The sequence below is a fragment of the Prunus dulcis genome, chromosome 6, assembly GCF_902201215.1.
Source record: "Prunus dulcis chromosome 6, ALMONDv2, whole genome shotgun sequence".
Taxonomy (NCBI): Eukaryota; Viridiplantae; Streptophyta; class Magnoliopsida; order Rosales; family Rosaceae; genus Prunus; species Prunus dulcis.
The window spans coordinates 8,533,837-8,553,338 of NC_047655.1; the positions used below are offsets into that span (position 1 = coordinate 8,533,837).

At 35.3% G+C, this 19,502-nt stretch overlaps 4 protein-coding genes across 9 annotated transcripts; 1 reads left to right on the forward strand and 3 right to left on the reverse strand.

Annotated features, from left to right (window-relative positions):
* The first annotated feature begins 464 nt into the window (after positions 1-464).
* On the forward strand, positions 465-7,524 carry LOC117632423 (protein saal1). Of its 5 annotated transcripts, none has more exons than XR_004586470.1 (11): positions 465-639; positions 1,369-1,734; positions 2,221-2,286; positions 2,443-2,582; positions 2,923-3,049; positions 3,882-4,033; positions 4,437-4,572; positions 5,437-5,865; positions 6,006-6,142; positions 7,093-7,335; positions 7,381-7,524. XR_004586470.1 is itself a non-coding variant. In XM_034365890.1 (11 exons), the coding sequence occupies exons 1-11, from the start codon at positions 532-534 to the stop codon at positions 6,296-6,298; spliced, it is 1,599 nt and encodes a 532-aa protein (XP_034221781.1). In that variant the 5' UTR covers positions 465-531; the 3' UTR covers positions 6,299-6,835. The 5 variants fall into 5 exon arrangements, 4 of the variants coding, with proteins under 4 accessions (XP_034221781.1, XP_034221778.1, XP_034221780.1 ...); XM_034365890.1 differs by lacking the exons at positions 7,093-7,335; positions 7,381-7,524 and adding an exon at positions 6,256-6,835 and having other exon boundaries at positions 5,437-5,521; positions 5,627-5,865; XM_034365887.1 differs by lacking the exons at positions 7,093-7,335; positions 7,381-7,524 and adding an exon at positions 6,256-6,835.
* LOC117632424 (recQ-mediated genome instability protein 2) lies at positions 7,503-8,886 on the reverse strand. Its single transcript, XM_034365892.1, has 4 exons — positions 8,698-8,886; positions 8,467-8,578; positions 8,298-8,359; positions 7,503-7,715 (listed from the first exon to the last, which is right to left on the reverse strand). Exons 1-4 carry the CDS (start codon positions 8,815-8,817, stop codon positions 7,602-7,604), a joined length of 408 nt encoding a protein of 135 aa, XP_034221783.1. The 5' UTR covers positions 8,818-8,886; the 3' UTR covers positions 7,503-7,601.
* An 895-nt stretch (positions 8,887-9,781) lies between these two features.
* Positions 9,782-12,290, reverse strand: LOC117632109 (GDSL esterase/lipase At5g22810). Of its 2 annotated transcripts, none has more exons than XM_034365514.1 (5): positions 11,987-12,290; positions 11,737-11,867; positions 11,455-11,628; positions 10,741-10,996; positions 9,782-10,059 (listed from the first exon to the last, which is right to left on the reverse strand). In XM_034365514.1, exons 1-5 carry the CDS (start codon positions 12,225-12,227, stop codon positions 9,866-9,868), a joined length of 996 nt encoding a protein of 331 aa, XP_034221405.1. In that variant the 5' UTR covers positions 12,228-12,290; the 3' UTR covers positions 9,782-9,865. The 2 variants fall into 2 exon arrangements, with proteins under 2 accessions (XP_034221405.1, XP_034221404.1); XM_034365513.1 differs by having other exon boundaries at positions 11,395-11,628.
* Positions 12,291-15,278: 2,988 nt separating this feature from the next.
* LOC117632241 (threonine dehydratase 1 biosynthetic, chloroplastic-like) lies at positions 15,279-18,438 on the reverse strand. The gene is made up of 5 exons (XM_034365678.1): positions 17,970-18,438; positions 16,549-16,728; positions 16,180-16,449; positions 15,767-15,973; positions 15,279-15,497 (listed from the first exon to the last, which is right to left on the reverse strand). Exons 1-5 carry the CDS (start codon positions 18,417-18,419, stop codon positions 15,309-15,311), a joined length of 1,296 nt encoding a protein of 431 aa, XP_034221569.1. The 5' UTR covers positions 18,420-18,438; the 3' UTR covers positions 15,279-15,308.
* Positions 18,439-19,502: the final 1,064 nt, after the last annotated feature.

Genomic DNA, 19,502 nt, shown 5'->3' on the forward strand with positions numbered 1-19,502 from the left:
TTAATAATTTAGAATTGCAATATATTATTAAATGCATTATATTTTTATTTGATTTAATATTGGTATAATTAAAAAATTATACAAACTTTATTTTCCATTCATACTCAAAACAAACATGGAAAAGGAAATAAAGTGATATTTCTCAGTTACTTTCCCAACATTACCAAATGTGAGAAATGAATCTTTTATTTTCTATCTTTTAAAAAATAACATAAAAAGTGATTTTCTCTCGAATCCGTTCCGTGAACCAAACGAAACCTATGAGTTGCAAAAATCTAGCAACAGCTTGGCAATGAAAGGAACAATTATTAAATCCAAAAGAAAGTATTTTGAAGTGTTTTACGGTACCATTAAAGTTGTTTTGGTCAATAGTGGAATGGATTACTGGAAAAAGAAAAAAAATAGAACAAAAGTAAAATTACCTATTTGACCCGGAGAGAGAAGATAAAAAATGGAACTGAACAGAAAATTTGAAAACAGAGGGAAACCTAAGCAGACAAACAGAACGACGCTCGTTTTAAGCTGGTGGTAATGGCGGTGGACGCAAAATCAGTGCCTCTAGAAGACCAAGAAGAACAAGAACGACAAGTGCAGCGCCATGATGCACCTGCACATAACCCTTCTGCTCCGCCCGATGAGGTAGCCATCAACGGCTCTCGTTTCAATTTAATTTTTTCTTTTATCACAATTCAATTATTCCGTTCAGCTTCCACTAAACCCTTATTAATTTTGGAGCATTTGGGGTTCTGGGATTCGATTATTCTTCTTGAAATTTATGAGAAAGCTAAGAATTTTAATTCTTCTTCAACTTGGGTTTCTTTGACTAAAAACATCGACTAGGAGGACACCTATGATGTGGGTATTATATGTTTTTCCAATTTATTCACTTTTAAAATGTCCAGGCAACTTAATTATATATTGGTTAGGATATGAAAAATGATTAACTCAACTGAATACTACTAACCCATTACATTTCAAATGCCTTTTGGTATTAAAAAAAATTGTGCTTACACATCCTAGTCCTTGAGCATTTAATTGTTCTAGTCTTATTATTATTATTATTTCTGTAATACTCAATGACGCCGTTTGTCATTCTATCCATAAATCCTTCTTTCAGTAAGGTAAAGTGGGTTTATGTCTTTGGCCATGGCACAAAGTTACATTTTCAGTTAGCCTAGTATATTTCATCATATTTTGACTAAGCACGCAAATTTGTGTTGATGACAAGCACATGCTGCACACACACAAATACATGTATGTATGCGTGCATACATAGACATAAGTTATGGAAACTTGTATAAGAGCAAGATTTCATGCATACTGACATAATTTCAATGTTTGAAATGTGTTTCTGTGCATACATTCCAGTTCTTTGACATCTCAACAACAGTAGATCCTAGTTATGTGATCTCTCTGATACGGAAGCTTCTACCGGCTAATGCAAGTAATAATCACAACTCGCATGGTGATGTTTTTTTTGCCCATGTGCAAGAATTAGATACTGATCACACAGTTAAGACTGCTCCCACTCTGCACGTATCAAATGATGGATCTGAGAGCATGGAAATTGCTGATGATTTTCATAAAAGTGCTCCTGAGGAAAGACAAAACAATGGTTCATATGATGGAGCCGAACAGTGTGGCCATAGTGTCCCAGTGGGAGAAGAGGCTTGGGAAGAATATGGTTGCATTTTATGGGATCTTGCTGCAAGTAAAACTCATGCAGAACTCATGGTGCGTGGGATTTTTTTTTCATTGTTGTTGATTTCTCTTGATCGCTTCTTGTTTAATTTGATTTGTTTGGAATTTGATGCGGCATTCTCAGTTTCATAATGTTGAGCCCAATTAATTGGAAGACAAGCTTATTTGATGCAAAAACCAGAAACTGTAGCCTTAGTCATTATTTATTTATTTTATTCGCAATATTGATTCTTAATGTGACATGATGGTTATGACATTTAACAGTGATAAAGACAATTGCTACTTTATCATTTCAACTTCATGCAGTGTCAACTCTAGAACTATTTATTGTAAAGAATATCATATGCAATGGCCATACTTTAGTGGTTTTACAAAAAAAATATGTGCTGGATTTGTAGTTTTGATTTGTTCTAGGCTTCTAGCTTCACATGTAGCTATCTGGTTATTGTTTCCCTAGTCTAAACTTGTACTTTTTCCATATTTTATTTACTGGGGTAGACTTTAAAATTATCTGTGCAGGTGCAAAACCTTATACTTGAAGTGCTTTTAGCGAACCTTATGGTTTCACAATCTGCGCGTGCTACGGTTGGACAAATTCCTCCTCTTCTATGACATCCTTTTTATCATTTGAGTTGAAATCTCTCTCTCTCTCTCTCTCTCTCTCTCTGTAGAAACTAATGTCATTGCTAGGCAGTTTTTGAAGTTCTGTGCATTTGGCTATATTCTCTTTTCTTATTCCAGGAAATCACCCTTGGAATTATTGGAAACCTTGCCTGTCACGAAGTTCCCATGAAACATATAGTCTCTACAAGTGGATTAATTGGAACTGTTGTGGATCAGTTATTTTCAGAGTATGCTCAGTGCTTATGTGAAGCCTGCAGGTATATATAAGTTTCATCTATTTTCCCTTGATTTGGTATATGATATTTTATGTTTCCTCATTTTCTGCTCTATTATGTTGTATCATGTGTGTATTAGTGTCCCTATTTTGCATTTCTTCCTGCATTTTCCTTGGCTTGGCGAGGAAATTTATCACCTTAAAATTCATTTTTAATCCTATTGTTACAAACCATTTTCTGTGAGGTATGCAAGGACAATACATACTCTATCTTTCATATTCCAATACCACTAGTGTATTATACAGAGTTTAATAATTTACATGTTCTAAATCATACTACAGTCACTCTGTAATCTGCTCTTACAATTGTTGTATTGACACAGGCTGTTAACTGTGGGTCTTCAAAGTAGTGAACGTATATCTTGGGCCAAAGAATTGCAGTCTGAACATATTCTGAGCCGCATTTTATGGATTGCGGAAAATAGCTTAAATCCACAGCTTATAGAAAAGGTAGCAGATATCTTATATATTCAGCTTTTACTGATATGAATTTGGTATGCCATCACTTTTTGTAGACACATACATGTGTGAAAAGCTTTTTGCCTGAGTCCTTTGGTTATTCTTGTTTATGTCATGGCAGTGTTTGCCTGGCGCTTGTAGTGCTTCTCACTTTTTGATGAATAATTTACAAAAAGCAGTCTTAGGAATGATATACCAATACACTTCACCAAAGAGAATATCATGAACTATAAATTCAAAAAGTCTCTCAGTCAACTCTGTTAAAATGTGGGAAGTGGCATCCCTACTGGCCACAGAGTTGCTTGATTAATCACAATATGGATGAAAGAAACTGGAAAGTGAGAGCATTTAATTATAAAATACATTTATTTTATGTAATTAATATACTGTTATTTAGTGGATAGAGCTTAATCAATTGATTTCTAAAATAATAAATTGTTTAAAGGACCTTACGGTCAAAACAACTTTGACCAAAGAAACATTGATAACTTTGGAAAGTTTTAAAATTAATATTAATTTTACTGGTTTGCTTTTAAATTTTTCTAAATTGTATGTAATTTTAAATAATCATATGGTGTCAACAACACCTTGATAAGAAAATGCTTAGGATCTACACCTTGAATGGTGTCAATTACAAATGAATTTAAACTTTATAAGAAAATGTTTAGGATCTACACCTTGAATGGTGTCAATTACTCTCTTGGTATTGATACTTTAGATGGCCAAAGACTGTTCAAACATATCATTGAGTCACTTATTATTCTCTATTTTACAAGTTGGAATTTGTAAGTTTGTTGCCTTGCTGACCTTGCTTTTTTAACAGAGTGTTGAACTCTTGTTAGCCACCATTGAAAGTTCAGAGGAAGTTGTGCTTATTCTCCTTCCACCTTTAATGAAGCTGGGCTTAGCAAGTCTATTAATAAATCTCTTGGATTTTGAAATGAGCCAATTATTGAGTGAAAGAGTGCCTGAAAGGTGTGTAGACACTCCATCTGCAGTTAAAGAGCTAACAAAATAAATATACAATTGCTAGATTTTTTTTTTTCTTTTGTGCATGGAAAACTGTGCACAATTTTGTGTGTGGGTAATTTCATGTTTCATGGAAGCTGTTTCTTTTAATGTTTATATTATATATGCCTCAAATTGGTTCTCCATTTATGTCACTAATATTTTGATGTTTTCATTTTGACTGATAGTGAAGAAAATTTTGGTTGTCTTACATTAGTTTTTCTAGACGGTAGTTTTATTGATCATGGTAATTTCATATGCAGCTTATTGCCTTATGTGAAGTTTTCTATATAAAATGTATTTGTAAGTCTTTTCCCTGAAGTCTACTTGTATATTTATTTGATATATTTTCACTTTGGTAAAATACCAGGTACCCGGTTCTTGATGTAATCCTCCGTTCCATTGAAGCTCTTTCTGTTATTGATGGTCATTCCCAAGAGATTTGTTCAAACAAGGATCTTTTTCGGCTAGTTTGTGAACTGGTCAAACTCCCTGATAAAGTTGAGGTACATTATCACTTGGAAACTTTGAACTGTGGGTATACTATAGGACGTCCATATTTATGAAATTGTTGGGTGGTGCTCTTTCCTTCACTGCTTCAGCTAATAATCTGGGTATTGGTATTCTGCTGAATTCTTTTAATCAACAGTTCAACATACAGAATTAATATTCTTTGTTTTCTTATTAATTTCAAGAACTATATGTTCTTTCTATTAAAGAAATCTAGAGGCTAACATACGAATCAGTATGTGTGTTGAAGTGACTGCTTACAAATGCTACCCTTTCTTGAAACCATATTCTGAAAAGGTTATTCTATATCATGGAGTAATCTGTGCAATTGGATCTTTGATTCAATAGATATTTTGGTAACTTCTCCAAAATTTAGAAGGAAAAAAAAACCTTCTGTGCAGTATGTAATTCTTAATAATTTTTTCAATAATAATACGAGCACGAAAATGAGGGCTTTGAAAAGAAAGAAAATGATGTAGCAAAGATCTTGATAATAAATAACGGAATTATGACATATATAAATATCTTAAACTGAATTATGCAATAGATGTGTGGATATTGATATTCTGACTTAAGTGTAGTAATGCTGTTGACATAGTAGAATCTTTTCTCAAAGTTGGAGCCAGTTAATTCTTGTGAAGTAAAGAGAGGTGTGACAATTCAAAATGTAGTTATCAAAAATATTGTTGAGCCGAAAATAAAGACATTAAAAAGGACAAACCATATCGTGTTGTGTGACAGAAACATGCTAAAGTATTGCTATTTTTCCTACTATTTTCCTTCTAGTTCGCCATTTCATAGGCTGGAAAAAGAACTTTATATGGTGATCAACTACCACTGGACAAAAATTTCTTGTGTAGGTTGCAAATTCTTGTATCACGGCTGGAGTTCTAATTGCAAACATTCTTTCAGATGAACCAAATCTAGCTTCAGAGATATCACAGGGTGAATTGTTTATATTTCTCTTTTCTTTTGTTTTAAAGTTACCATCAGATTCTTTTGGTTTAATAACACCACATGAAGTGGAAGTGACATTATATATCCATCCAGATTTGCCTTTCTTACAGGGTCTGCTTGACATATTCCCCTTTTCTTCGGAGGATTTGGAAGCAAGGAGTGCACTTTGGAACATCATTGCAAGGTTACTGGTTAGAGTTCAGGAAAATGAAATGAGCCGATCAGCTCTCCAGCAATATGTTTCGGTTCTAGTTAGCAAATCTGATGTGATTGAAGATGATCTTCTGGACTCCCAATTAGATGAATTAAACTCAAAAGCTAGAACTACATCTGTATCCTGTTCTGACTAGCAGTAACAATGCAATAAATTGGCAATAGAATCTTATTTTCCTGCCATATGTGAGGTTCATATTGTTTCACATATCAAGTTCCGTGTCCTGCAATATATCTTTTTCCTTTACTTTTGCTACAGCTTAGAAGGATCATCTGTCTTTTAAATCAGTGGACTGCTTCAAAGGATGATCACAAAGAGAATGAAATGATGGGCAACCGACATGAGGATGATATAAACATTGATAGATTGTTGGACTGCTGTTGTAAGCATTCTGAGTAAGTTGTGTTCCTCTGTTCTCAATTTTTCACGCTTTTATGAATCCTCAAAGATATCTTGTTTTAAAGTGTTCTCATTACTTGACATCATTATCTTTGTGTCCCATCTAAAGGCCTATACTCATCCATTGTTTCTGTTCTCTTCATAAGGCCTAACAAATCTGTTCTCATCTAAATGGGCTAACAAGTCCTTTTATGTCCCCTCTGTGTGAAGAAAATCTAAAAGGAGGGGACAGATGGAGAAGTTTTAAAGCAGTGTGTTCTCCCTATTATCTTCTGAAAAATGAAGCAGAGCTTAACTAGATTAGGTCTACACACGAGCATTTTCTGGCTACCTCCTTGGGCGGAGGCCTGACTTTGGATTGGGTGGACACCCTTTAATGGGAGGAACTTTGGCAATTGGTACTGGTAGGCTTTGTTGTCTGTTTGAAATCCAAGTGAGGTTTGAAGATGAAGAAGACGGAAGGGCATTTGAGGCGAGAGGACGAGAGTACTTGGTTGAATTTAATTATTTCCAAGCCAATCTTGTAATGGTCAGAGTGATTTGTGGGCTGTATAAAAATCTTCTAATTTGACATCAAAAGTAATTGGCAAATCATACTGCTTTCTCTGTGTTGTTTTCATAATGTTTGTTGATGCCTTATAATATGATATCTGATCATAATAATTGAAAGCTGATTTCTTTGTTTGGCATTCGGGTGTGTGTTTGGATGGTAAGAAAATCAGAAGAGATAGATAAATTTTTCTTTTTTCTTTTTTGGTCCGAATCAATAAACTGTTCTTTATCTCTGATTTTGTGCGTACTTTCTTGTGTCAAATGAATTAATTACGAAAGATCACATATCCTGTTTGGAAACTGGAACGACGTTTTAAAGTTTCGGTTCATTGATGCTGGTTGATTTTTTGTCCACTGATCTTTATTGACAAGGTCATGACTAAGTATCTTTCAGGTAGTACTGCCTGCAGTTTCTCCGGACATGGACTTCAAAGAATAGACTAGAGTCGCAGCGGCAAAGGTTTGTTACAAAATATCACTAGGAGGAACACAATTTCTTTGGATCTCCAACAGGAAAAGGAACATAAAGTTGTGAGAACATCATTGCTGAAGCCGAAACTGTCCCTCCAGCACCACCGAGGCAAGGCTGGAACAGATGGTGGGACTGTCAACCTCCCCAGCCACCTTATCATACAAAGTACTCAGAAACTAAGCAGAGGGACCAAATATGATCAGTTCAAAGGTACTCCGGGGCCTGTATGAGCTATATAACTATCAACCCCGATCTTGTACATGTGACATTTTGTCAAACAAAGAGTTCAAAATGTGAAGGGTCTTCTCCTTGTTTAGGCACTTGAAAAAACAAAACAAAACAAAATTTTCTTTGTTTGGGATCTGCACATGTGGTAAATCATCTTTCTACCCCTGCTAAATAGTCTAGGAAAGACAGAGAAAAAAACAAGGTTACACAGGTCCTTCCATTAAGGGCTGATAGAACATTTTGTATGCCTCCAAAACTTCAAGGTACCACATTGCCTCTCGATCAGGGGAAGCTGAAAGATCAACCATCTTGTGAACCTGATATTCAGAAACAAAGGCAATTTAAATTTCAGTTCTTCAAATTACCTGAAATTGCTCATGTATGCAATGCCCATTTGGGCAAAAATATGCTTCAAATGAAGAGGACTTCATTAAAGTCGCAGTTTTAAGAATAGTATCATCACTGTCATGCTTCTTCAGATCTTTGGTACAAAGGGGAAATTACTGCAAAAAATTTAGTTCCCCAGGTTGGAATTTTCAGTTTTATTGGATTCGAATTTGGGAGTTCTTCAACTGGGGGAAGATGGTACAACTAGACTAAGAGCTAGTTGGTAACCATGCCGGGACTTAAAACAACATTACATATGCCACATTTATAGATCAAGTTAGTGATCACATTCACTTATCTCAGTACGACACATAAGTTGGGTCCTACAATGTGATCACATAGTGATCGATAAATAAATGTGTAAATGATTTTACTAGAGACATCCACTAACATTTCTATGAGCCAAATTCAATTCCTGTATTCAATCAAACATATTATAAGGCCACAGGTTACTTGTAGCTCAAATAATTGTTCCTAGTCTTGATATCTTCTTTTACATACAAATAATTTACCTGGATCATTGGGGGCTCATCCGTACGGACCATGTAGCGTCCAACAACCATTACATACATTCCTGCATTACCGAAAAAAAGAGAGAGGAAGCAAATACAAATTAGCAGGTGCTAAAATGCGCACAAAGAAGACGCGGGAATGCTAAAGTGAGCCGGGGGTGGTGGTTACCGATATTCCAAGGGCGGCCGCGAAACTCGGGTCTGAGGGAGAGCTCGATGACGCCGGTGCCGTCGTCGAGATACAAGCACTCTCCGTCGGCGGGGACTTGGACCAAAATGCCCTTCCGGAGGTAATGAAGTAATAACAGGGAAAGAAGAGGGGTAATTTGAGAAGATTGGAAAAATGAAAAGATATAAAAATAAAAGAGGGGGAAGAGAAAGAGGAAGGTGATCTTCGAACCTGTAACCAGGCACGTTGGAATATGATGTTGTGCAATTCCATGGCGTTCTCGGAAGAAGTTTCTTGCGCGTCTTTCAGTTGGACACACAGTAGTTTAAGAGCAGCTAGGTTGTAGTCCATCTCTCTCTCTCTCTCTGAAACCCAAAACGCAACCACGCCCAACTTGTGAGAGTGCGTTTTGGATTATCTTAAGGTAAGAGAGCCAAATTGTTGCATTTCAAATTCCATGAGAAATGAAGCAACGGTGTCGTTTCCAAAATACATTATAAGCCCATTTAGCGCTTCTTCTTTTTTTTGGTGGGTAGCATTTTAGTCCCTTCATCACATAAATTATAGGAAGATAAATAGATTTTGTCCACACAAAAAAAAAAAAAAAAAAGAAGATTTTTTCTGCTATTTGTTGTATGCCCTTATGGGCTCCATTTTTATTTAAAAAATGTGGTATATAAGATGGTATGCCTAGCATTGCTCTTTACAATCTTATTACAAAATTAATATTTTTTTAGATAGAGCGATCAACTAATCTAGGGTGGGGGATGCACACTACGGATTCGAACTGGTGCCATGGGATTTGCAAACAAACACCTCTACAATTGAGGTAAACACCCATTGGCTACTTTATTTTGTATCATGGGTGTAATTGCAAATATCATCATCAGAATCCTTTTATTCTTTCACTGAATTGATTTGATAATAAAATTTGCACATTGATAACTTGGAAATAAACAAATGCGGCCCTATTTCCTTTTAGTTGACTACAATCTGGCTAGAGCAAAAAAAACTTGTCTATTTTATATTTCATACTTTTTTTGTTTATCTCTCTCATCACGTGATGAAAGATGGAGAAACATATGTATAAAACATGAGATATGCAGGGTTTTACTCCACTAGGAGGCTAGGCAGTATATAGATGTCTCTCAATGCAACCAATCTTATTCCTTTTTTTGTTTCCCACTCAATAAACAAAATTTATTCTGATGCACACAAAATAAATAATTTTGTTGTCACTTTATTTTCCTTCGACAATATTTTTTTAATTTAAAAATAAAAAAAGCAGATCATTTACATTATGTGGTGTAATTAACAAGCACACAAGCAGCCAACAGGCCCAACACCAATTAATTAACTGTAAATTCGAAATTAAACAGGAAAAATTAAATAATTTAATTTAGAATATGAGGGAGATGCCACTGCTCAGCAAATCATCGGCTAAAACTTTGTTTGCAGCTTCCGAAGGATGAACACTATCCCAAAACACATACTCTGATGCATTGGCGCACGTGCCAATTGACTCGGCATTGCACAGTATTGATGTTTCTACCAGGCCTGTTCCACAACACGCCTTCCTTGCCTCAAAGAACCCTGTAAATTAATCACACAAATTATTATTAAAGTTGTGTGGGCTCGTCTACTAACATTTACACACACAAAAATTGGAAAATGAAGATTAGAAAACGAATTTGTATTTTTAAGATTTGAGAGTATATCTGACGATATTGTGTGAAAACAGTTTATGACAACGAAAACAATAAAAATAGGCAAAGAGACTGTAATAAGGGGTTATAATGAGGGGTTAATTAATGAGATATTTAGTGATATACCCATTTCTAGCACTAATATTATAAATAAACCCTACACAATTGAATTTCTATAAACAAACCCAAAAAAAACCCAAAAAATGATAGCTAGCCTTATTGAATTTAATATTGATTATTAAATTACTTTGATGCCCTATTGAGTGCTTTGGGTATTTTTATGAGATTTTGGGGTTGGGCTTGTTTTAAGAAATTGATGGCAGTTTTGTAATTTATAAGAAGTTAAAAGCTTTTTTGTTATGTTGTAAATGGGCTTTGGGTGTGTTTCTAAAGTTCATTTTATATAGGGTATTTTTATAATTTGGGCCCCCATATTGGGTATAATAGTGAATCTCCCTTAATTAATAGGCACCATGTCAATTGGAGAGCTATTATTGAACGATCAAATTGAACCCCTCAACACACCCCCTCATTGGAGAAGCTCCCATAAAAAAGGGCCTTGACGTACCATTTTCGGCAGGCTTTGTGACAAGGTTGTAGAGAGGTTGGTAGATATCAAAGATGACCAAAGTGAGACCAGAAAGTTGCTTTTGCAAGTTCTGAGATGTGGCATTGAGCTTGTTATTAAATGAGACAGCATCAATGTTAAATTTAGCCAAGCACTCATTGCTATCCGCCCCAAATATTGTGATGGCTGCTGGCAAGCATCCTAGTGGTGGCAATGTGGTCACTCCAATTTTCCTTGCTCCCAATACATATAGATTCTGTAACAAAGGCAATTTAATTTACTTTCTTGATGTTTAGTGTTTGCATAAATAAATGTCCCCTAAATGTAACCATACTAAAGTGTCACGAGACAGCGCATGCCACCTCAGTGCTATTATTAGTATAAGGCTTTCTGCAATCTCTTATGAAGCCCAGATTGACCCAGTAGTTTATTGATGTGGGACTTAGCACACCAACCTGGAGTGTTACATGCAATGAGAACCAATGTAATCTGGCCTTGGTTTAATCGGTCCCAAAATCAAAATTCTGTTATTTTTTTCTCAATGGTGGCAGTGATATTTCTCTAATTCACAATGTTAGAAGAAGTGTCAAGTTCAAAATACCACCTCCTTGTTGATTCGAAACAAAATATGTAGGAAAAAGAATTGTGATCTACCTGAATAAATTTTGCATAAGATTGAATGAGAATGTCAGAGAACTGGTTGGCTGTGTAGACCTTGTAAAGAAGAGGATTAATGTAGTAGTTCTGAACAAAGTCACTGCTTCCAGCACTAACAAGGTAGATAGCACCAGATATGATTGATGTAAGATTGGCCTTTCCTGCAATTCCCACCACCTTGTTTTGATATTCCTTGTAGTTCTCCAGCTGCTGATTTAGTGAAATAGTATGCTGCAAAAACCCAACATTTATACAAGAAAATTTATAAACATCATGCAATGTGTTTGTGTGAAAGAGAGATTTTTAACTAGCTAGTTAGCAATATTGAAATATTTTTACATATAATTTTGCTGTAGAGTCATAATAACCAGAACCAGCTGAGGCAAAATTGGCACCAATCAAGAGGTTTTTTCCTGCAGCTTCTTTGCTAAGATACGCTGGTGGGTAGGAAGTAAAGCCAAGGTTTTCAGCTGTAGCCAAAGAAAACAAAGCAAACAAGCAAACCAAACAAAACCCAATTAGAGGAACAAAAGATATTGTCTAAAAAGGAGAGTGAGAAATGCATGGTGTTTCTGAGATAAGTAGGTACCAGTGAAGTCTGAAGCAAGCTTTCCATTGCAGAACCTCCCAGTTGGCTTGTGGTTGGAAAAGTCTCTTCCATAAGGAGGGAAGTTGGCTTTGATTATGGTTTTGACATTGTTGTTATTACCAGCATCCACAACAGAGTCTCCAAATAGGAACAAGGCAGGAACCAAAGGCTGCCCATGAGCCAGAGAGAGTACCATAATCAAAAGAGAAAAGGAAGCTAAGAAAGAGCACAAAGAGCCCATGCTTTTCAGAATCTTTTTGCAGAATTGAGACTCTTTTTTCTTTGACCTTTTTGATTAGTCAGAAGTGAGACTTTGGTGAAGAAAGAATTCGAAGATGGGTTACTGATGAAGGGGGATATTTATAAAGAATTTGGAGAAGGGGCTATAAATAAAGTCCAAATTAAACTAGTGGGGGAAATCTAATCTAATACGGGTACAGAAGTAAATGCTCTTAATTACTTGAGCTACAAGCTCCTTTCACAAATATTTTTTATTATTAGACCTTATGTAAAACAGCAATATTGCCTCAAGAAGAGATAAACCTTTAAAGAGAAATCTTTGACAGTGCATTGTAAGATTTCTTGGGTTACTTGCTAGTTAGGCAGAAATGCTAGACAGTAATGTAACTAGAGAACAAACATATGGACACCTACCACCAATATTTGATTGGGGAGAACTGAAAAACCAAATTTGCCCTCTTGACATTCATAATAGATCCACAACTTGATTGGGGCAAAAATGTCATTTAACTCCAGAATCAATAGTGGTGCAAAAAACAAAAAGAGGGAGTGGTTCGTGGAGTGTCCTAATGAATTGTTCTTTGAGCTGTCATGGCTTCTAGTATACCTTTTAGCATACCCTTTTCCAAAGTGAGAAAACTTCAATGAATATTGGCACTTGAATTTAAGACACATATATTGCTGCAAGCAGTGCTGACAAGTTTTTTCCCCTTCAATAATTTTGTGTAGTGTGCCCTTACCAATTTCAATGGCAGTTCTACAATCACTGTCGAACCCTTAGAAAAATTTACTGCATACCTGAAACACAGCTGTTGAGACTTCCAGTTGCTCATTTATTGGTGGCACCTGCAATAGTTTCAGGTTTTTGTTAGTTTTTTTTTTCTCGTTCCTCAAGATTTTCTGGTATATGGTAGAGTATTGACCTTCTGTTTTTTCTTTTAACATTTAACTTCTTCTTATTGGTATGCTGTTAAGATAATATGATTAGTTTAATCATCACATGGTAATAGCTACTTTTGAAAAAGAAAAGAAAAAAAGGCTCAGTTAGGTTTAGCTATACCTGAAAAGAGTTCTCAGCAAGCCATTAGGAGGCCTACTAAATTTCAGCCCATTGATAGGTAGCCTCCTACTAAATTTCAGCCCATTGATAGGTAATGTCTTCAAAATTTTGCAAACGACAATTGTATTATTATCCTTGATAGCTTCAGATAAGTTGCCACTTTCCAAGAACTATGATGGCCTATTTCCACAATTGCCTTAAGTCGCTATTCTTCTAATGAAAATGTTTCAATCACAGCCTCATGCAACATCATGTACATCTCTTGCAGATCACATTTTAGAGGAGGCTCCCTGCGAATAAGGTAGCATTTGGAACACTGAGCTACCACGACGGATCCGGTTCGGTTCAGTTTTTCTCTCGAATTGGAATTAAAATAGAAACTTATATACAGTCCAATTTGGTTTGGTTAAGTTTTTAGAGAAACTGTATAGAAGAATCGAATCAAATCAGAACTGGCCAAACCAGACTTATGCGATTCCGATTAGGTTCGGCCCTGTTTCTGGTTTGGAAATATCAAAATATAAAGATGTGGAGAAAAAATAAATAGGAAGAAGAGAAAAATATGTAGAATAGATAAAATAAAAGAGAGATGTAAAAGAGGTAAAATAAAAGAGAAAGAGGTGAAGAGATAGTGAGGAAGAGAAATATAAAGAAATAGGTGGAAAAGAGATAAAGACAAAAGCGCGGCAAGAACGGGTATGGTTCACAGAAAAGAAAAAAAAAATTTGGGCTAGAGTAGTTATTTAGTTGAGTATAACTAAGACATTTGGGTATTAATTGACCTAAAATATCTAGATATTACCTAAAGTTACTAATGTTTTATTTGAGTATTAATTAGGCTTATTAATAATTTTGGATATAAATGAATAAGTAAACTTAACGTAACCAGTTCAGTTCGATTTAAACTGATTTTTAAATACAAAAACTGGAATCGGAACTAATAGAAAATGATCCGGTTCCCTTTTTTTTAGCATAGATTGACTTTTTTAGACAACACGATCTTTTTTCAATTTTTTTACTTTGGGGGGGGGGGGGGAAGGCGGGGGGGCTTGGCTAATTTTCTACAAAAAAAGGATAGATGGTGAATCGAAAGTTAAGTACAAGTTTATAAGGCAAATCAGTAGTCGTTGGATCAAATTAATTAGTTTGATCAAACGGTTAAGAGATAGAATCTCACTATAGAATGACTCACCATTAGGCCTTTTTGGTCATGAGCTGTATATTTGAGAGCCCCATAGTAGTTGAGCCCCAAATAGAGACTCCATTGGAGATGACCTAAGGCAATATTTTATTTTACTTCTATCTTGGATAAGAAAGACTTCGATATAAGAGCAAGTCTAATGCAAGGGAGAGGGGCTAGGTGCTGTTTTACAAAATGTGTACTATTCACAAAATCTAGCCTCTCAATTTTTGTGTGGTTCTAGTGGTCGTGAGGGGTTAGGAGCTAAAACTCAAAATTTTTTATTTTAGTTTATTATTTTATTTGTGATAAAAATCAAAGCATAAGAAAATCAACACATAAATTTATTTTCGGAAATAATTTTGAGCCATATTTTGGAACAACAATTTTGAGCAAAATGAAAAAAGATAAACAAGTAGAAATGTTTGGAGTAATTGAGAGATTTTTTAGGTGAGAACGTGATGAACAAATATTAGGTTTTTACAGCATTGTGAGGGAAAAAAAAAAAGGCTGATCTAGTTGTGTGTGTAAGTTTAATATGCTATCGCCCCTTTCAATAAGAAAGGTAATAAAAAAATAAAAAAAAACAGCGGACCAACAACTAAGGGCTATTGCATTTGAGAGCGCCGCATGACAACTCCTCAATGGTTGTTGGAGTCAACTTTTGTTGCTCCTTTTTTTCTTTTCAAAAACTTATAATGGGCCACTTATCTTGTCCGGGTCAGTAGGTGGGCAAAACCAGCCGCCATCTTGTTTTATCCAATTAAACATTCTAAAGATAAATATTGTTGTTAGGCATACACATAGCCACATACTACTAAGTTAAGTGTGTCACTAGTAATTTATTCACATCTCCTACCAACAGCAAGTTGGGATACCAACCCTAGTCTGTCAAAGTTCATGTTAGCTCCACTGGTTATAGCCACGACATTTTCACCCTTCAGCCCATAATATTTGCAATATGTTTCTGCCCCAGCAATGGCTACGGCTCCCGCTGGTTCAAGTATGCTTCGATTTTCCTCAAACATATCCTGCAACAGAAGAAACACCATTTAAGCTAAACCTAATAAATAAAGAGTTGAATTGGCATTAATTCCAAAATATTGTCCCTATATACACACGGGTAATGCTAGACTTACCACATTTTTCATACCACATTGTGTACCATAGAGGTGGAGCCCAATAGAGATGGTACACAATGCAGTACGAAAAATGTGATAAGCCTAGCATTTTTCTATAAATATGTAATTAAAAAAAGGTTTGAAACTTGAAAAACCATGAATAAGCCAAGAGAGAATACTTTAATTGATGCACAAATGGCATCATGATCGACAAGAACAACTCCATCGATGAGTTCTCTGCATAAACGGAAAGTTTCTTCCCCGACTTTTTTTACTGCTATGCCATCTGCAAATCCTCCCGCTCTTTCTAACATAATTCTCTTCCCATGGTGTATGGATAGTGCCATTGCATTTGCATCATATGCCTCTACACCAATAATCTTCACCTGTATGATTGAAAAGAAAAAAAGAAAAAAAATCAGTAAGTGTTGTATGTCAACAAAGATTGATGAGTGCTTTTCACATAAAACTAGGCATCAATGCACGCATATAAAAAAAGTGTTTAGAATGAAAAATAAATAAACAAAAAGACTAGAAAACCATTTGTAAGACATGGGAAAATCATTAGACTTGTTTGGTAAGCCATACAAACCTTGGGGTGAACTCTCTTCACATAGGCAGCAATACCGGCTATGAGTCCACCACCACCAACAGGCACAAAGATTGCATGCAATGGGTCTTGAATTTGACGCATGATCTCCATTCCTATGGTTCCTTGGCCTGCTATGACATCCGGGTGATCAAAAGGATGCACAAATATTAAGCCTTCATCTTTGGCCCTTTGTTGTGCATACGCTTCGGCTTCGTCATACGACTCACCTATAAGCACAACTGTTGCCCCTAACTTCTCCACTGTTTTCCACTGGTTTTAAAAAAAAAAAAAAAGAGTAGAACCGATAATTATATCATATAGAAACTTTCAAAATATATTTGAAACTTGTAAGATTTTACGATGTCACACTTTGATTTTAGGAGTTGTAAGAGGCATGACTATCACAGCACTGCAACCAAGTTTTTGTGCTGATAGGGCAACTCCTTGAGCATGATTCCCTGCTGATGAACAAATGACACCCCTGGCTAACTGCTGTCTTGAAAGCTTAGCCATCATATTGTAAGCTCCTCGGATTTTAAAGGAGAAGACCTGCATGAAGTGTGAATATTAAGTCCCTCAATTACATGCTTTTAAGTTGAAAAAATTTAGAGCAGATGGGGGGAGGGGGGTTTCAAACTTTGGGATTTTAAAAACCTAGCAGCTTGTATGCACTGTGCATCACGATGAGGCAACAAACAATAACTTAAGACTCTATATAGTCACTGTCGTTTTCTGTATAAAATAATAACCGACAGATTTATTGGTTAACTTATCTGTATAGATAAATTAACACCAGCCTAACATTTATATTTTTGGTTTTTTTTAAAACGACTCCGAACTTTCATATGAAAATTGTCGGCAATAAATAATGTACTCCAACATGTAAGTCATCAGGGTTATGTGGCTTGATATGAACACATCCCATCCAGAAAGTAAAAATAATGCTAAAAAAGTAACTTTTGTAACCAACATGTGTCGATCTTGGTAATCCCCACTAGACTCAATCAACAAACTAACTACAACTTTTGTTTAAATATTTAACAGACTCCCATATTTATTACTTCAATATATTGTTTTAATACTCCTTCATTAATTAATATACATTAACATTATATAAATTACAATTTTTGTCAACTCGCAATATACTCACTTAAATCACTCAAACTCACTGTGCAATAAATTTCTTTCAATTCCTTTTTTATATATAAATTTCTTTCAATTATTTTTTGTTAAAATAATATGTAGCATTTTCTAAAGTTTCACTAACAATTTCCATATTTTTCTCACACTATTTTTTTATTTTTTATTATTCTTATCAAATTTGTACTTATATCAATAATTTTTCCGTATTTTCTAGTTTTTGGACCATTAGTTTGAAACCATCGAAATTTAGTAGATTTCTATGTAAGGTAAATTTAGCCTACTCAATTTTCAAATTCTAGGTTCGTCCCTAGGTATGACTAGCATTTTTTACAAAATAATCTCATATATCAGATGGAATATACCTACACTCTAGTGTTATGTATATGATGAATGTATGCACCAAAATTAATAGCAGTGATATTCTTTTAAGATCAAAATCCAAAACTCTAACTAGTACTACTAGTGTTTGTTCGATGCTAAAGTCACAAAATTTGATCACCAAATAAACATGTTCGTAAAGTGTGTCCATATATGTGCATGTCATTGTCATCCCTTAGGCAAGATATACTTTCTATCGCAACTTCATGCTTACAAAATGTCATGTTCCAAATGAAGCCAAAAACAAAAAAGAGGAAAAAGAATCTTACAGGTTGTAGGTCCTCTCTCTTGAGCCAAAGATTAGCATGGAGCTTCTCAGAGAGCTTTGGAGCATAGTCCAATGGCGACTCAATGGAAACATCATAAACATTAGACATCAAAATATTTGTCAAGTATCTCATGGCATCATGAATGTTATTGTTTCCTTTTCTTCCATTATCTCCGCCAGACTTATCAGGCACCGCACCAAGAAAGCCGCTCTCGTACTTCAAAGACTCCGCGGAGACTTTCTTCAACGGCTGAGTTTGGTGGAAGGGTTTGTGCGGTGCCTTTTCGAAAGAGTTGAGTGGTGTCGAAGGTTTGAGGGAAATCTCTTCTGCTGGGTTTGTGAACAAAGCAGTGATGATGCATGGTTGGTGTCTAAGGTTCTTCTTTTGATTATTGTGCCGTGTAGTGAGAAGCAGAGATGAGGGTGAAGGAGCCGGGCAGAGCGTCTCCATAATTTTGAGAGAAAGAAAGAGTCACAAGAAAAGACAGCTCTGTGAGTTTGAGAGAGAGTTAGGAATTGGGTATATATAGAGTTAATGACTAATAAAGTTAAGTTTAGAGCCACCTACCACCTACCACTTGTTTGTGAGAAATTCCCGCTCCTCTATAGTTTAGACTATCGTTTATATTTAAAAGAATACAAACAAACAAGCAACAATACTTTGACGAATCATATTCATTATGTCTTTCAAATATTAACTATATTTTGCCTAATTTTTTTAATTATTTTTGGAACTGGATTTGAGGTATTATATGAGTTAGATTTCTTTGGATGTAGAGGTTTTTGTGATCTTACGCGTATTAGAACACAATGGATGATTGAAATATTGAACATTGTGGAAAATTATATTATGTGTATATTTTTATACGTTACTTTGCGATTTTGAGTTAAAAAGTAAACTTAACTTACTAATTAGTGCCCAACAGAGGTAATTTTTTCGGTTCACGAACAAACAAATTTGTTTCACATCAAAAGAAAAGCTTTACAGATTAGATAGGTTGGTCGGTAGAGTCCAAACTACATTTTGTCGTTGGTCAAAGGAAAAGATATAAACATGAAAAACGAAATGAATGAAATTCATACGCTAGCTTAGTTAGATATTGTCAAATATATTGAAACAGAGAATTGAAAGTTTGTGATTACTGTGAGCGGGCTTGCTGCTGGCCCTCCCCCTTCTCCCTGTTTGGCACCCAGTATCGAAATTCCGTGATTTCTTTCCTCCAACAAAAAAAAAAAAATTTGTGATTTTTGGAATCCAGGATATTTAGGCAAACAAAGTGTGTGCATAGGAGAGATAAGGACAGAAGGTAGTAGATGGGTAGAGAAAATATTATGTACAGTGGTGGAGTTAAGATTTTTAAATTGGGGAGCTAATATTAAAATTTAATTGCAAATGGTGTTATTATCTTAAATGCTGCAAAGGCTGAGATAATAGTAGAGGAGTTGGAGCGACACAAAGGCAAAATTGGAAAGCTGCAAATTTGGGCCCTAAGCTCGGATTTGGGCCCATGACTCGCAGTTTCGAAGAAAACGA

What these genes read in the sequence shown, in the direction of transcription:
- LOC117632241 (XM_034365678.1), bottom strand. Translation starts at nt 18,419, where the DNA reads ATGGAGACGCTCTGCCCGGCTCCTTCACCCTCATCTCTGCTTCTCACT. An exon ending in AGAGAGAGGACCTACAACCT is followed by an intron (nt 16,729 to 17,969) that starts GTAAGATTCTTT and finishes CACTTCATGCAG; the next exon opens with GTCTTCTCCTTTAAAATCCG. An exon ending in CCATTTGTGCATCAATTAAA is followed by an intron (nt 15,498 to 15,766) that starts GTATTCTCTCTT and finishes CTTCTGTTGCAG; the next exon opens with GATATGTTTGAGGAAAATCG.
- LOC117632423 (XM_034365887.1), top strand. Translation starts at nt 532, where the DNA reads ATGGCGGTGGACGCAAAATCAGTGCCTCTAGAAGACCAAGAAGAACAA. An exon ending in CACAATCTGCGCGTGCTACG is followed by an intron (nt 2,287 to 2,442) that starts GTTGGACAAATT and finishes TTCTTATTCCAG; the next exon opens with GAAATCACCCTTGGAATTAT. An exon ending in TGCTGTTGTAAGCATTCTGA is followed by an intron (nt 6,143 to 6,255) that starts GTAAGTTGTGTT and finishes TCCCATCTAAAG; the next exon opens with GCCTATACTCATCCATTGTT.
- LOC117632109 (XM_034365513.1), bottom strand. Translation starts at nt 12,227, where the DNA reads ATGGGCTCTTTGTGCTCTTTCTTAGCTTCCTTTTCTCTTTTGATTATG. An exon ending in GCTTGCTTCAGACTTCACTG is followed by an intron (nt 11,868 to 11,986) that starts GTACCTACTTAT and finishes CTTTGGCTACAG; the next exon opens with CTGAAAACCTTGGCTTTACT. An exon ending in CACAAAGCCTGCCGAAAATG is followed by an intron (nt 10,060 to 10,740) that starts GTACGTCAAGGC and finishes ATTAATTTACAG; the next exon opens with GGTTCTTTGAGGCAAGGAAG.
- LOC117632424 (XM_034365892.1), bottom strand. Translation starts at nt 8,817, where the DNA reads ATGGACTACAACCTAGCTGCTCTTAAACTACTGTGTGTCCAACTGAAA. An exon ending in CGGCCGCCCTTGGAATATCG is followed by an intron (nt 8,360 to 8,466) that starts GTAACCACCACC and finishes TCGGTAATGCAG; the next exon opens with GAATGTATGTAATGGTTGTT. An exon ending in ATGAGCCCCCAATGATCCAG is followed by an intron (nt 7,716 to 8,297) that starts GTAAATTATTTG and finishes TCTGAATATCAG; the next exon opens with GTTCACAAGATGGTTGATCT.